At 40.4% G+C, this 15501-nt stretch overlaps 1 protein-coding gene across 5 annotated transcripts in view; it reads right to left on the reverse strand.

The window, feature by feature from the left end:
• LOC135097218 (fibrocystin-L-like) overlaps nucleotides 1-14322 on the reverse strand; it is a 32432-nt gene extending 18110 nt beyond the window's left edge. Inside the window, exons 1-4 of one of the 5 annotated variants that reach the window (XM_063999004.1) lie at nucleotides 13517-14322; nucleotides 11638-11810; nucleotides 1139-1232; nucleotides 64-227 (exon numbers count right to left, since the gene is read on the reverse strand). In XM_063999004.1, the coding sequence (XP_063855074.1) occupies nucleotides 64-227; nucleotides 1139-1232; nucleotides 11638-11645 (266 nt within the window). In that variant the 5' untranslated portion in view covers nucleotides 11646-11810; nucleotides 13517-14322. The remainder of the gene's footprint in view (nucleotides 1-63; nucleotides 228-1138; nucleotides 1233-11637; nucleotides 11811-13516) is intronic. The other 4 variants (XM_063999001.1, XM_063999003.1, XM_063999002.1 and 1 more) reach the window with 4 other exon arrangements.
• Nucleotides 14323-15501: the final 1179 nt, after the last annotated feature.

The raw sequence follows: 15501 nt of genomic DNA on the forward strand, positions 1-15501 counted from the left end.
GTAACAGATTAAGGAAGGACAGTGATTAAAACTAAACTAAAAACTCCACAACACAACACATACTTGGTAAAAACATTCCCACTCTTAGCTTCACTGGAGACAAGATCAGTGTGGTCAAGCTTGCAGTGTTTGCTGTTGTGGAAACTGCCATGAAGATCCAAAAGAGAGCCTGGCAATGACCAAAGAAGAGCTACTGTCTCAATAGTAGGTGACCTTGCCCAGCGATACTAAGGAGAGAGTGACACAATGCAGGAGATAAGAGAAACATGTAGAACTGGCAGAGAAAGGGAGGAGGAGATGTGTATGAGTGCAATACATGCTGTGGGTGTAAGGGGATGACCTCTAATGAATGGAAGAAGGGAATAGAGTGCTAAAGAGAGAGAGAGAGAGAGAGAGAGAGAGAGAGAGAGAGAGAGAGAGAGAGAGAGAGAGAGAGAGAGAGAGAGAGAGAGAGAGAGAGAGAGAGAGAGAGAGAGAGAGAGAGAGAGAGAGAGAGAGAGAGAGAGAGAGAGAGAGAGAGAGAGCATGCAAGAACAGAAATAAATGGAGAGAAGAATAGTGAAAGAGATGAGAGAATGAGTTAGTGCATGCAAAAATGAGAAAACATGCATAGACAAAAATAAATGAAGGTCAGAATGATGAGAGAGAGAAGGATGAGAGGAGGAAGAGAAGAGGTAAGTGGGGAGATGAATGCTGAGAGAGAAAGAGATGAGAGAAGGAGAGAGTTGGTGTACAAATCTGGCTGTTGTAGCTGCCCAAGCTGAATAAAAAGATACAAGTTAATGGTATTTTCAAAGGACACATACCACTTAAAGTTCAAAGGGATGGATGCAGATTAATTCATGTTTTACTATTTTTATTTTAGCTTAGTGAAATGAAATTACTATGGTTTATTTGAATGAAGGAAAAATGTCTCTGGAAGGGCTTGTGTCAGTGAGGAAATGGTTCACACACACACACACACACACACACACACACACACACACACACACACACACGGACTTAATCACTTTATATAACTAAAATATACATGTGACACAAATGTACAGGTAATGATTCTCTCTCTCTCTCTCTCTCTCTCTCTCTCTCTCTCTCTCTCTCTCTCTCTCTCTCTCTCTCTCTCTCTCTCCCAACCTACCAATACAGAGTGTGAGGAGTCTGGCACACACACCCCATCCACACACACAACAATGCTGTATACTTGGGGAGCCTTGGAGTCTGCACTGCACTGCCTGAGGTAAAAGAGAACAAGAATGACAGAAAAAATACTGGTTCATATTTACTGCAGTTCATTGCCATACACAGAAGTTCAGTACAGATCAGCCTGGTTAGTGAGTGAATGTAGGTGGGTGCTGTTCATGGATATAATGCTTGATATCTTGTTGTGGAGTCTCCTTATGCATTGTTGCCCGTTTATCAGCTTCTGTGCGTATCTTTATTTATAATCTCTCTCTCTCTCTCTCTCTCTCTCTCTCTCTCTCTCTCTCTCTCTCTCTCTCTCTCTCTCTCTCTCTCTCTCTCTCTCTGTCTGTCTGTCTTAAAAACTCCAGTCAACTCCCAGTGCCTTCCCAAACTTCCCACTGCCTCCCCAAACTCCCCACTGAATTCCCAAACTCTCCACTGGCTTGCCAAATCCCCCATTGCCTTCCCAAACTCCCTACTGCTTTCCAAGGAGGAGGCAGTAGACACCTTCCGAAACGATAATTACTCCCAGTGGTGTGCAGCACTGTTCAGGGGGTGCTGTGAACTTATCATTAAACCCAGCTGTGACCTTACTGAATGTTTCCCTTTGTGTCTCACAACACAAGGGGGCAGTCACAACTCTCTTCCTCCACACAAAACTACAAGCACCTAATAACACACACACCCTTCACTCAAAAATTTCAAAATCATAATGGCGACTCCTACACCAGCCTCGGAGTCCCCATCTGGGGAGGGGACCATAAATGTCCCCAGGTCGGACTGCCTTTCTGTTGATGACCCTAAGTGTCTTGACACCCCCCCCCCTCAACTTTTTCTTCATTAACTTCTGCAACATTCGCGGTCTAAGATCTAATTTTCAATCTGTAGAACACCACCTCTCCTCTTCTAAACCTCATCTTCTTTTCCTCACTGAAACTCAAGTGTCTGAGGCAACTGACAGTAGCCCCTTTTCTGTTCCCTCCTACTTTCTCTATCCTCATTTTCGATCCAAAGCTGGATGCTGCATTTATGTGCGCAATGACTTAACCTGCTCTCGTGCCCACGCTCTTGAATCTTCTGAGTTTTCCACCATCTGGCTACGACTACAGAGTCACTCTCGTACTAGATTTATCTGTGCTGTATACCTCTCACCTAACTCCTCTGACTATAAGAAATTCTTTGACTACTTAACTTCCAAAGTGGAGCACATTCTGACCATCTTCCCTATTGCAGAGATCTCCATTCTTGGAGACTTCAGTGTTCACCACCAGCTTTGGCTTTCCTCTTCCTTCACTGACCATCCTGGTGAACTAGCCTACAACTTTGCTATCCTCCATAACCTAGAGCAATTGGTGCAACACCCTACTCGTATTCCTGACCGTCTTGGAGATACGCCCAACATTCTTGATCTTTTCCTGACCTCTAATCCTTCTGCTTATGCTGTCACCCTTTCTTCTCCGTTGGGTTCCTCCGATCACAATCTCATATCTTTATCTTGTCCTATCGCTCCAATCCCTCCTTAGGATCCCCCTAAGCGAAGGTGCCTCTGGCATTTTGCCACTGCTAGTTGGGGGGACCTGAGGAAGTATTTTGCTGATTTTCCTTGGAATGACTACTGCTTCCATGTCAGAGACCTGTCTTTGTGTGCTGAGTGCCTAACAGAGGTGATAGTGTCTGGCATGGAGGCGTACATTCCTCACTCTTTTTCTCGTCCTAAACTTTCTAAACCTTGGTTTAACACAGTTTGTTCTCGTGCTATACATGATAGAGAGGTGGCCCACAAAAGGTAGTTAAGCCTTCCATCACCAGAATCTCATGCACTTTATATTTCTGCCCGGAACCATGCCAAGTCTGTTCTCCAACTAGCCAAAAACTCCTTCAATAATAGAAAATGTCAAAACCTTTCAAGATCTAACTCCCCTCGTGATTTCTGGCATCTAGCCATAAATATCTCCAATAACTTTGCTTCTTCTTCTTTCCCTCCTCTATTTCAACCAGATGGCACCACTGCTATCACATCTATTTCTAAAGCTGAACTCTTCACTCAAACCTTTGCTAAAAACTCTACCTTGGACGATTCTGGGCTTGTTCCTCCCTCTCCTCCACCCTCTGACTACTTCATGCCACATATTAAAATTCTTCACAATGATGTTTTCCATGCCCTCGCTGGCCTAAACCCTCGGAAGACTTATGGACCTGATAGGGTCCCTCCTATTGTTCTCCGAAATTGTGCCTCCGTGCTTGCACCTTGCCTAGTCAAACTCTTTCAGCTGTCTGTCAACATCTACCTTTCCTTCTTGCTGGAAGTTTGCCAACATTCAACCTGTTCCTAAAAAGGGTGACCGTTCTAATCCCTCAAACTACCGTCCTATTGCTTTAATTTCCTGCTTATCTAAAGTTTTTGAATCTATCCTCAACAGAAAGATTCTTAAACATCTATCACTTCACAACCTTCTATCTGATCGCCAGTATGGGTTCCGTCAAGGCCGCTCTACTGGTGATCCTCTGGCTTTCCTTACTGAGTCTTGGTCATCCTCTTTTAGAGATTTTGGTGAAACTTTTGCTGTTGCCTTGGACATATCAAAAGCTTTTGATAGAGTCTGGCACAAAGCTTTGATTTCCAAACTACCCTCCTACGGTTTCTATCCTTCTCTCTGTAACTTCATCTCAAGTTTCCTTTCTGACCGTTCTATTGCTGCTGTGGTAGACGGTCACTGTTCTTCTCCTAAATCTATTAACAGTGGTGTTCCTCAGGGTTCTGTCCTGTCATCCACTCTCTTCTTATTATTCATTAATGATCTTCTAAACCAAACTTCTTGTCCTATCCACTCCTATGCTGATGATACCACCCTGCACTTTTCCACGTCTTTTCATAGACAAGAAGAAAAATAATAAATACTGATTTAGTGGTGATGGTGGTGGTAGTAACAGTGATAATAGCAGGGGTAGTAGTAGTAGTAGTAGTAGTAGTAGTAGTAGTAGTAGTAGTAGTATGACTCATGACATTTCCTTTACCATACCTAGGGCCAGTAGAGACAGGAAATGTGCATTTACCTAGCTATGTTTTACAGGAAAAGAGATATGCTCGTGCTGTCCTGTCTCCATATCTATAAGCATCCAGCTTAACTTTAAATTCATGAATATTTGTTGCTTGTACCACTGTTTCATCTAAGTTGTTTCATATTTCTATGCTTCTGTTTGGGAAACCATATTTCTTGATATCTCTTCTACTTGTTTTCCTCAATTTCAGTCCATGTCCTCATGTATCTCTTAAGTCCCACACAAATAAGTCTTCTTTGTCAACTTGATCCTTACCTATTAAAGCTCTGTATATAGCAATCAGGTTCCCTCTTTCTCTTCTCTCTTGTAATGATGGAAGCTTCAATCTCCTTAATCTTTCTTCATAGGTTAAATCTCTCAAACTTGGTACCAATTTGGTTGCAGCTCTTTGGATCCTTTCAATTTTCCTTATTTCCTTTTTATTATGGGGTGACCAAACAATTGTGGCATATTCCAGGTTTGGTTGAATCACATATTCCATCAACTTTCTCATCATCTCTTCATCCATGTATGCAAATGCCCCTTTCATCTTTTTTAATAACTCATAGGTTTCCCAAACTATTTTGTTTACATGTTTTTCAGGTGATAAATTATCACTTATTGTAATTCTCAAATCTTTTTCTTGTTTGGTTTTCTTAATTTCCACTTCTCCCATGGTGTATGAACTTGTCAATCTTCTTTTGCTTTTTTTCCTAATTCCATCACCTTGCATTTCTTTGCATTGAATTCCATTTCCCATTTCTTACTCCATTTATATATCTTATTTAGATCTTTCTGTAATATTTCACAATCCATATTGTTTTCCACTCTTTTCAATAATTTTGTATCGTCTGCAAACAGACTTATATAACTGTCAACCTCATTCACTATATTGAACATGCACCAGAAATATTACAGGGGCTAAGACCCTGTGGTACTCCACTTGTAACTCTACACCATTCTGATTGTTCTCCCTTTATTACTGTTCTCATTTCTCTGTCCCTCAAGTCTGTAATCCAATTCAGTGTGTTGCCCTGCAAACCCCTTATATTTTAAATTTTCTATAGCAGTCTCTGGTGTGGTACCTTATCAAATGTTTTTTTTAGGCCCATCCCTCTCTCTCTTGAATTATATCAATCGCTTTACCATAAAAGCTCACTAAATTCATGACACAAGACCTTCCGCTTCTGAAACAAAATTGAGTGTCAGTCAATGTTTGTGTTTCTTCTAAATATTTCATCCATCTGTTTTTAACTATTCTTTCCACTATTTTTTGCCACCACACTTGTTAAGAACATTGGTCTGTAATTCAATGGATCTTCTTTATTACCTCTTTTAAAAATGGGCACAATATTGGCTCTCTTCCAGTCTAGAGGGATTTTTCCTTCCTTAAAAGAACATACTATGGTATTGTGTATACTCCCTGCTGGTTGTTCACAACATTCCTTAAGTATCCAGTTGGACACTCCATTCGGTCATTGAGCCTTACTTACATCCAAAACTTTCATAATGTTCTTAATTTCACTTACGTCCACCTGTATCTCTCTCATCACATTGTTTCTGTGCCATGCTCTTTCTCCTTCAAATTTGCTTTCTTTGGTGAATACTGACTGGAAGCACTTGTTCATTAATTCCGCTTGTAACCGTGTATCTTCATATGTAACGTCATCTTCCCATTCACACATCTGAAGAATAACTTTGGCTCATCTTTGCACTTGTTAACTATATCTTTCTCATAATTCCTTTCTTCATCTCTCAGGATTCTGATATATTCGTTTCTTACCTCCTCGAATTCTTTCCATTTCTCACTTCCTCCTTTTTTCTCCATCTATTCCATCCTCTTGTGTCCATGCATTCATCTTTGGGGGTACATAAGCCACTGCAAAATCTCTTCTTCCTTCTCCCTTCCTTTCTGTTTGAATTATAATTACTTCCGCCATTCCTTCTCCCACTTCAACATCTTCTGTGTGTGTGTGTGTGTGTGTGTGTGTGTGTGTGTGTGTGTGTGTGTGTGTGTGTGTGTGTGTGTGTGTGTGTGTGTGTGTGTGTGTGTATTTACCTAGTTGTATTTACCTAGTTGTATAATACAGGGTCCGAGCCAAAGCTCAATTAGTCCTGTCTCCATAACCGAATTTGTCCAATTTCTCTTTAAACATGTGCACACTCTTTGCCGCAACTACCTCTTCTTTTAAGTTATTCCATATTTCAACCGTTCGATGCGGAAAGCTGTATTTCTTAATATCTCCCAAACAATGACTCTTCTTTAATTTCTTCATATGTCCCCTTGTACGTCTATCTCCTTCCTCCACTTTTACAACTAGGTCATCTCTGTCTATCTTCTCCATGCCATTTACTAATTTGAACATTGTTATCAGGTCTCCTCTTTCCCTTCTTTCTTGCAGTGTTGGTAATCCAATTTCTTCCAGTCTTTCCTTGTAACTTAGGTCTTCCAATTCAGGTATCATTTTCGTAGCTGTTCTTTGTATTCTTTCCAATTTCCTTATATCTTTCTTTTTGTGTGGAGACCATACCACTGCTGCGTATTCCAGTTTGGGACGTATCATGTGTGTTATGATTTTCTTCATCATTTCTTTGTCTAGGTAATTAAATGCCACCCTGATATTTGCTAGCAAATTATATGTAGAGCCAAATATTCCATTGATGTGTTTTTTTGGTGATAGCGTGTCTTGAATTATTACTCCCAAGTCTTTTCTTCTTTGCTCTTTGGTATTGTGATTCCTCCCATCTTATACTCCCATGAAGGTCTCCTTTTACTTCTTCCCATCTCCATTACATGGCACTTCTTTATATTGAATTCTAATTTCCATCGTTTACTCCATTCATAAATTCTATCAATATCCCTCTGTAGTTCCTCACAATCCTCTTGGTTCTTTATTACTTTCATCAATTTTGCATCATCTGCAAACATATTAATGTAGCAATTTAAACCCACCGTCATATCATTTATATAGACCTGAAACATTATAGGTGCCAACACAGACCCTTGTGGTACTCCGCTTGTTACTTCGCACCAACTTGATTTATTATCTCTGATTACTGTACTCATTTCCCTACCTTGGAGATAATCCTTCATCCACTTAAGTATTTTTCCTTTTAGCCCTCCTCGATGTTCCAGTTTCCATATGAGTCTTTTATGTGGAACTGTATCAAAAGCTTTTTTCAGATCTAAATAGACTGCATCAACCCAACCATCTCTCTCTTGTAGTTTATCTATTACTCTTGTATAAAAGCTCAGTAAGTTTGTTACGCAAGATCTCTCTTTCCTGAAACCGAATTGTTTTTCTGTTATTATATTTTCTTGTTCAAGATATTGCACCCATCTGTTTTTAATGACTATTTCACAGAGTTTACTTACAATACTCGTGAGTGAGACTGGTCTGTAATTCAGTGGTTCCATTTTATTACCTCCTTTGTATAACAGTACTATATTTGCTCTCTTCCATTCCTTTGGTACTTTTCCTTCCTTTAAAGAACTGTTAATTATCTCCCATATTGGTTCTTCCAATTCCTCTCTACATTCTTTCAATATCCATCCATTTACTTCGTCTGGCCCCATCGCCTTCCTAGTATCTAGCTCTTCCAGTAGTCTTTTAATTTCTTTTCTTTCCACTTGTATGTTTTCTATTCCTTTCTGTTGTTCCTCATCTCCCAGTGATGCAAAGACAGTTTCTCTTGTAAATACAGACTTAAAGCTTTTATTCAGTATCTCAGCCATCTCTTGTGTGGTTTCATAAATTTCTCCATTTTCCTTCAGCTTTGTAATAGTATCTCTATGCTTTATTTTTCCATTTACATATCTATAGAAAAGTTTGGGTTCTTCTTTACACTTTCCAACTACATCTCTTTCAAAATTTCTTTCTTCTTCTCTTCTTATTTTAACATAATCATTTCTAGATGTCCTGTATTCTTCTCTATTCATCTCATTCCATTGTTTCCTCATTTTTTTCCATGCCCTCTCCTTTTTCTTTTTTGCCTCTGGACACTTTGCATTAAACCACACTTTCTTATTTTCTTTTACCTTATATCTTGGCACATATCTTTCAACACCTTCTCTAAACTTGCTTAAAAACACTTCATATTTTTTCTGCACCTCCATACCTCTTAATAAATTATTCCAATCAAGCTCTCCGTAGAATTTCTTTAACCCTGTAAAGTCTGCCTTAGCATAATTTTTTCTCTCATTTTTATATTCCTCATTGAATTTTGGCACTTCTTCTTTGATCTCTATCTCCATCTTCACATGATCAAGAGTGTGTGTGTGTGTGTGTGTGTGTGTGAGAGAGAGAGAGAGAGAGAGAGAGAGAGAGAGAGAGAGAGAGAGAGAGAGAGAGAGAGAGAGAGAGAGAGAGAGAGAGAGAGAGAGAGAGAGAGAGAGAGAGAGAGAGAGAGAGAGAGAGAGAGAGAGAGAGAGAGAGAGAGAGATGACAGGCCACTAAGGCACAATATGCACAATGCACACACTGACCTGACCCTCTGATGTGCAAGGTCATGCCGCCCCGTCACTCAGCACACTCGGGCTTCTGCCAGTAATGGATGCCCCCAAGGCTGTCCCTGAGAGGTCATAACAGGTCACATAAGAGGTGACATATAAGAAGTCATACAATTATGAACAAATTTACAAGTTTATAGTAAAAATTTTCAGATGTTTTTAAGAGTGTGTGTGCGTGTGTGTGTGTGTGTGTGTGTGTGTGTGTGTGTGTGTGTGTGTGTGTGTGTGTGTGTGTGTGTGTGTGTGTGTGTGTTTCCAGATTTCTGCAGTACTTTGCAGGAAACTGTTCTTCTTAATATCCTCCTACACACACCCTTCTTCTTCATCTTCTCATGCCCTCTCGTGCTTCTAAAGTCTCTCACCACCAAATTACTCTGGTCCAATTTTTCACAGTCTGACAAAATCCAATATAATGCCATCAGATCACCTCTCTCTCTTCTCTCTTCCAAGGGTGGGTAGGTTTAGTTTTAGTCTCTCTTTATATGATAAGTCTGATAGGGTCAGAGGCAACTTTGTCGCTGCTCATTGTATTCTTTCTAATTTCTTTGTGTCCCTTTTAGTGCTGGGAGACCACATCGCTGCTGCATATTTCAAACTAGGTCTTATCATTGTCAGTTACATCCCTAATCATCTCTTCATCCAGGTAGTTGAATGTTGTTCTTATGTTTCTCACCAGATTATATGTTTCCCCTGTCTTTCTTCTTACATGTACCTCTGAGGACAACTTATCGGTGACAGTAATTCCAGGGTCTTTCTCTTCACTCTTCACTTTTATTTCCTCATTACCCAATTTATAACTGAAGACTGGCATCACACAACTATGCCCAAACTTCAGCACTCCTCATCTTTTTATGTTAAACTCCATTTTCCAAGTGTCACTCCAATCCCAAATCACATTCAGATCTCCCTGTAGAGCTTCACAATCCTGTCCTCTCCACTTTTCCCATCAATTTTGCATCATCAGCAAACAGACTCATGTAACTATTCACCCCTTCCATCACATCATTCACACAAGTAGCAAACATGACTGGTGGTAGTACTGAACCCTGCAGAACACCACTAATTACCTCTCTCCATGATGACTTTTTATCTTTGACCACTGTTCTCATTTCCCTTCCTCTCAGAAAGTCACTGATCCAATGTAGGAGTGCTCCTCTCAGCCCACCAGACATTTCTCATTTCCACAACAGTCTGCTGTGAGGCACCTTATCAAAATAAACACAATCTGCCTATCCCTCTCTTTCTTGTACCATATCTATGACTGAAGTAGAAGCACCTTAAATTTGTTATACATGACCTTCCTTTCCTAAATCTGAATTGTCTGTCTGTTAATATTTCTCTCTTTTCCAGATATTCACTCCATCTTTGCTTCACTATTCTTTGGCACAATTTTGCCACTACACTTGTTAATGATGGTAGTCTATAATTAAATAGTTCTTCTTTGCTTCCACTCTTATATATGGGGACTATACCTGCTTTTCTCCAATGTTGGGCACCACTCCTTCCCTTAATGAAGTTATGATGAGTTTGTAAATCATGTGTGCAGCTTGATCTCTGCATTCCTTCACCACCCAATCAGACACTCCATCAGGTCCCTGTGCCTTCCTCACATCCAAGTCTTCCATCATTATTCTTACCTCATCCACTGTTACCTCAATCTCACTCACTCTTCTACTCTCACATCTGCCGTCACCGGTCTACCAAATGTTCCCTCTCCAGTGAAGACACTTTGAAAGAAGTCATTCAAAACCTCTGCAATTTGTGCTTCTTCTTCAACATGTTTGCCATTTATTTTCATTTTGTTGAACCCATTCTTATTCTTCATTTTACCGTTCTATAGAACATCCTTGGTTCATCCTTACATATGTCTATAATATCTTTTCATGAATTCTTTATTTCTTCCCTCCTTAGAGTGTTCATTTCTCTCCCTTTTATATGTTGACTCCACTCACACTCACTTACATACTGCTCATCTACCCTCCCTCCCTCCTTGTCTTCCTCCTCCTCCCTTTCTGCCATCTCTCCCATAACTCCTCTGCTTTTCCTTCCTTCTCCCTTGTCTCCATATCTCCACTTACCTCTTTCTCTTTCTCTTCTCTCTCCCTAACCCAGCCACCCTCTCTCTCTCTCTCTCTCTCTCTCTCTCTCTCTCTCTCTCTCTCTCTCTCTCTCTCTCTCTCTCTCTCTCTCTCTCTCCCACACACACACACACACACACACACACACACACACACCTTTTTTCCATCTGGTTTCTTCTGCAACATGAAAACCACATCCTTCTGATATTAGTACTTAATTCTCCTCAGAGCCACCACCACCACCACCACCACCACCACCACCACTGCCACAACCACTATCATTATTTTCATCTTTATCTTTACTCAGGTGGTGTTGTTGTGGTCTCCAGGGGCATTTTCATGACTGACAATGCAAGGATTTTGCAAGAGAGAAAGAAAATGCCCCATGAGAATTTTGGTGATCATCTGTATGGCCTTTGAAAATGTTTTTTTTATGAGAAAGCAAAGCATTAAGAATACAAACAAGATAGAATTAAGCTAACACAGGAAGCTGGTAAGTTAGTTTGTTGTATACTAAATGCAAGGTCTTGTTTCTGGAAAGTTGTGCTTCAGGTTCAAACCAGTGACTGTCAAGATTAACACATTTTCCTCATAAAACTTTTCCTACACTGCAGTATACTATGATAGACACAAACACATACAAAAATAAATATTACTACAACTACTTTTCTCCTGTAAGAGGGGCACTGGCCAGGGGCAACACAAATTTTGAATAAAAAAGAAAAAAAAAGCCCCAGTGTTACTACTACTCCAGTAGTAGTAAAACTATATAGACTACAGACAAATGAGTAGTAAATACAACATCAAATCAATCCTTTAGGACCAAACCTAGGCATGTTAATACATCACTGGAATTCTGTCTGCTGCTGATCCCGTCATACAGAATCCATTAGCTATTTGTGGTGGGTTCCCACGGCAGAGGCTTCACGCAGCAGCAGCACCACCACACAAGAAGCAGGCACACGCACCACACTCAGCCAGGAATGCACTTTCCAAGGCAACTGTGGATAATGAATAAAGAAAAAATAATAATTAGCCTTGAATTGATTTTCCAGAGCACCTGTGAACAGAGAAGAAATGAATAGAATAGTAAATACTTCAGAACAGTAAATGTGGCTACATTTCAACATATTTTTTACCTGGCTGGTCTCACAAGAGAGAACCCCTTCAGGGCCAGTTCAGGGTCAGCTCACCACCACTATCAAAAAGACACCAAAGTCTGTACATGCTTATCTAACTGCCTGGCAAGTGTGCCATCAGCCCAAGATAAATAATAAATCTGACTAGCAGCACAGCGTATATGTCACCAGCAAGAATCAAACAGATGTACACCTGAGAAATTGGGCAAACTGTACCTAAAACCATCAACAGAATTAGATTCAGGCACACTGTTAGCAAGAAAATTCCAGATTTTCATCACTCTTGAGAAAAATGTGTGCCTGGCATCACAACAACTATACGGAATGCTGACAGAAGTGGCTCAGATGAACAGGTCTGCTGCATTAACTGTATGGACGGCCTCTAGTGCTGACAGCAGTGGCCGAGGTGTACAAGTCTGTTGCATTAATTTGTATGGAAGGCTTCTAGTGCTGATAGAAGTGGCTGAGATGAACAGGTCTGCTGCATTAACTGTATTGACGGCCTCTAGTGCTGACAGTAGTGGCTGAGATGTACAAGTCTGTTGCATTAACTGTATAAACGGCCTCTAGTGCTGACAGTAGTGGCTGAGATGTACAAGTCTGTTGCATTAATTGTATGGATGGCCTCTAGTGCTGACAGTAGTGGCTGAGGTGTACAAGTCTGTTGCATTAATTGTATGGATGGCCTCTAGTGCTGACAGTAGTGGCTGAGGTGTACAAGTCTGTTGCATTAATTTGTATGGATGGCCTCTAGCGCTGACAGCAGTGGCTGAGATGAGCAGGTCTGCTGCATTAACTGTATGGATGGCCTCTAGTGTTGACACAAGGGGGCTGAGGTGAACAGTGATTGGGGAGAGTGCATGAAAATATCTTCCAAATTTAATAATAAGATCAACCCGTAATAGTTTCTCCCTTAGAGTGAATACAAGTTCAAGGTTTTAAAATGCTGATCATGACATGTTCTCAAATCCTTGAATTCTTTTCGCCCACTGTCTCTTAACTGACTCCAATAGTCTGAGGTCACAGACACAACCAGAATTCCAGGCTGCAGAATAAGCATGACAGGCTTGAGAGAAACCACTGATGACGTTTACTAGCCAATACCATCCCAGCCACCATCTAACTCACACCTAGCACAAGGAGGGATCTCAGAAGTAGCAGAGAGAGAGAGAGAGAGAGAGAGAGAGAGAGAGAGAGAGAGAGAGAGAGAGAGAGAGAGAGAGAGAGAGAGAGAGAGAGAGAGAGAGAAACAAAGAAAAGTTAATTACCAAACAAGACACAATACAAATTATACTCAGTAGAAAGAAGAATGAAAAATACCAAATTATAAATATGTGGAAAATAATTATTGCTAACCAGACTGTCCCGCCCAAATCTGAACCCATGACATGCACTCACTCCAAAGCACGATCAGGAAGGAATAAGCGTGGCCACCCCACCTCCCTTCAAACTGCCACACCAGTATCAGAAGCCTCCAGCACAGCAGTGTTGCAACAAGGGACACCCACCTGTTCACCTCCCTCCCAGCACACACCGTGACATGAAGGGCGTGAATACCAAACACTTACAGAGGAAGCTGGACAAATTCCTGGTCACAATCCCCGCACTGTCAGGAAGCGAACACAACACTGGCCAAGGTTGTCTCTGTCACTGGACTTTCTTTCAAGACAAGCAGTTTTGTTGCCTTACGAATGGCGCCACACTTGTTAGGCGTGTCCGATAATCTGGTACATGTAACAGTGCATGTTCCACTTGAGTTTGGTTGCGTGGCACGCAGCACATGTCAGGCAGAGCGGAGGGCTACGGTGTCACACTGCCTGTCGCCGCCTGCCGCTGCTGGTGTCATCTTCCTAGCTGTCTGCTCTTTGTTTACAAATGAAAGCCGAATTGCTGTGAACACTTTAAAGATCTGTTTCAATCCTATATTTGACTAATCTTTTAACCAAGTCTTCAGCCATGTTCCTCTTCCTCTCTAGGGCTGCAATGATGCCCCTGCATCGTCACTTTTATGCTCTGGGGGCTTCCTGTGAGCCAACCACAGGCTTGGTGGCTGCCCTGCCTCCTTCAGGAAGGCACAAGTGAGGCGGGTGACTGCAGGCTGTAGTGAGGGGTGTATGCCCCCCCCTCGCCAGCTGGATCAGCAGGTCAAAGGTATTAACGCCCAGGGCCAGCAGCGGAGACTGTTGGGCCAATGGCCTTGCAGTGGCCAGCAACTGAATATATCTCGCTGGGAAACACTTAAAACACTTTATTACGCTTACCTATAAATTCACACTTAATTATGATTCCATAGAGAAAGACTGGCAGACATCACATATATAAATATAGCTTTTTTGGTCATGAACTTAAATCTATAATATTCTAAATACACATATAGAAAACATATACATTTTAAATGCAGTGAAGAGTATATATATATATATATATATATATATATATATATATATATATATATATATATATATATATATATATATATATATATATATATATATATATATATATATATATATATACACACAAATAATAGAAATATAAACTTCCATGTATAAATATTATATATACATAGTAACAGTAATAGTAATAATGATAATAATAATAATAATAATAATAATAATAATAATAATAATAATAATAATAATAATAATAATAATAATAATAACAATAATAATAATAACATTGACAGACAGTAAAGGTAATTACAATAATAAAAGGAATATTGAAGATTAATAATAATAATAGTGGATAAAAAGAGTAATTGGAGGGTAAATGCTTCTTAGATATATAATAATAATTGTGGGTAAAAAGTATAATTGGAGGATGAATACATCTATCAATACATCTATCAACAATACATCTATCAACACTACATGTATCAAGTCAGTGCTGCATCACCAACACTACATCAATCACTAGAAGCTACACCATCACATACACTGGTCATCACACGCCAGGCTAACAAAAAAAATGAGAAGAAGCAACAGTATACACCAAATAAAACACTTCACTACCACCTACACTCGTCATCACATGCAAGGCTGACAACACACAGCTTCACAAGTCTGGGCATCCACTACTGCGCCCTGAGTCGTGGTGTTGCCTGGAACTAGACAGGTGTCAGCCTTGCAAGGCAGCACCATGCGGCACAGACAGGGGACGCGAGGGGAATGTAATACTGACACAATATTGAACAAAACAACAAATCATACATACATTAAATAATTACATTAAAATACAGCATATATTGTTTTTATCTTCTATTTTCCTTCGTCACTTAACCCAACCTATTATCTTCACCCGATTGTCTTCTTATTCCCCCCTACTATCGATCCCCTGATAAACCTAAATCTAAACGTAAGAGAAGAGAAGAAAAGGGAAGAGAAGAGAGAACAGAAGAGGAAAGACAAGAGAAGAGGAGAGGAGAGGAGAAGAGAGGAGAGGAGAGGAAAGAGAAGAGAAGAGAAGAGAAGAGAAGAGAAGAGAAGAGAAGAGAAGAGGAGAGGAGAGCAGAGGAGAGGAAAGAAAAGAGGAGAGCAGAGAAGAGGAGAGGAGA

Source organism: Scylla paramamosain, unplaced genomic scaffold (genome assembly GCF_035594125.1).
Source record: "Scylla paramamosain isolate STU-SP2022 unplaced genomic scaffold, ASM3559412v1 Contig15, whole genome shotgun sequence".
NCBI lineage: Eukaryota > Metazoa > Arthropoda > Malacostraca > Decapoda > Portunidae > Scylla > Scylla paramamosain.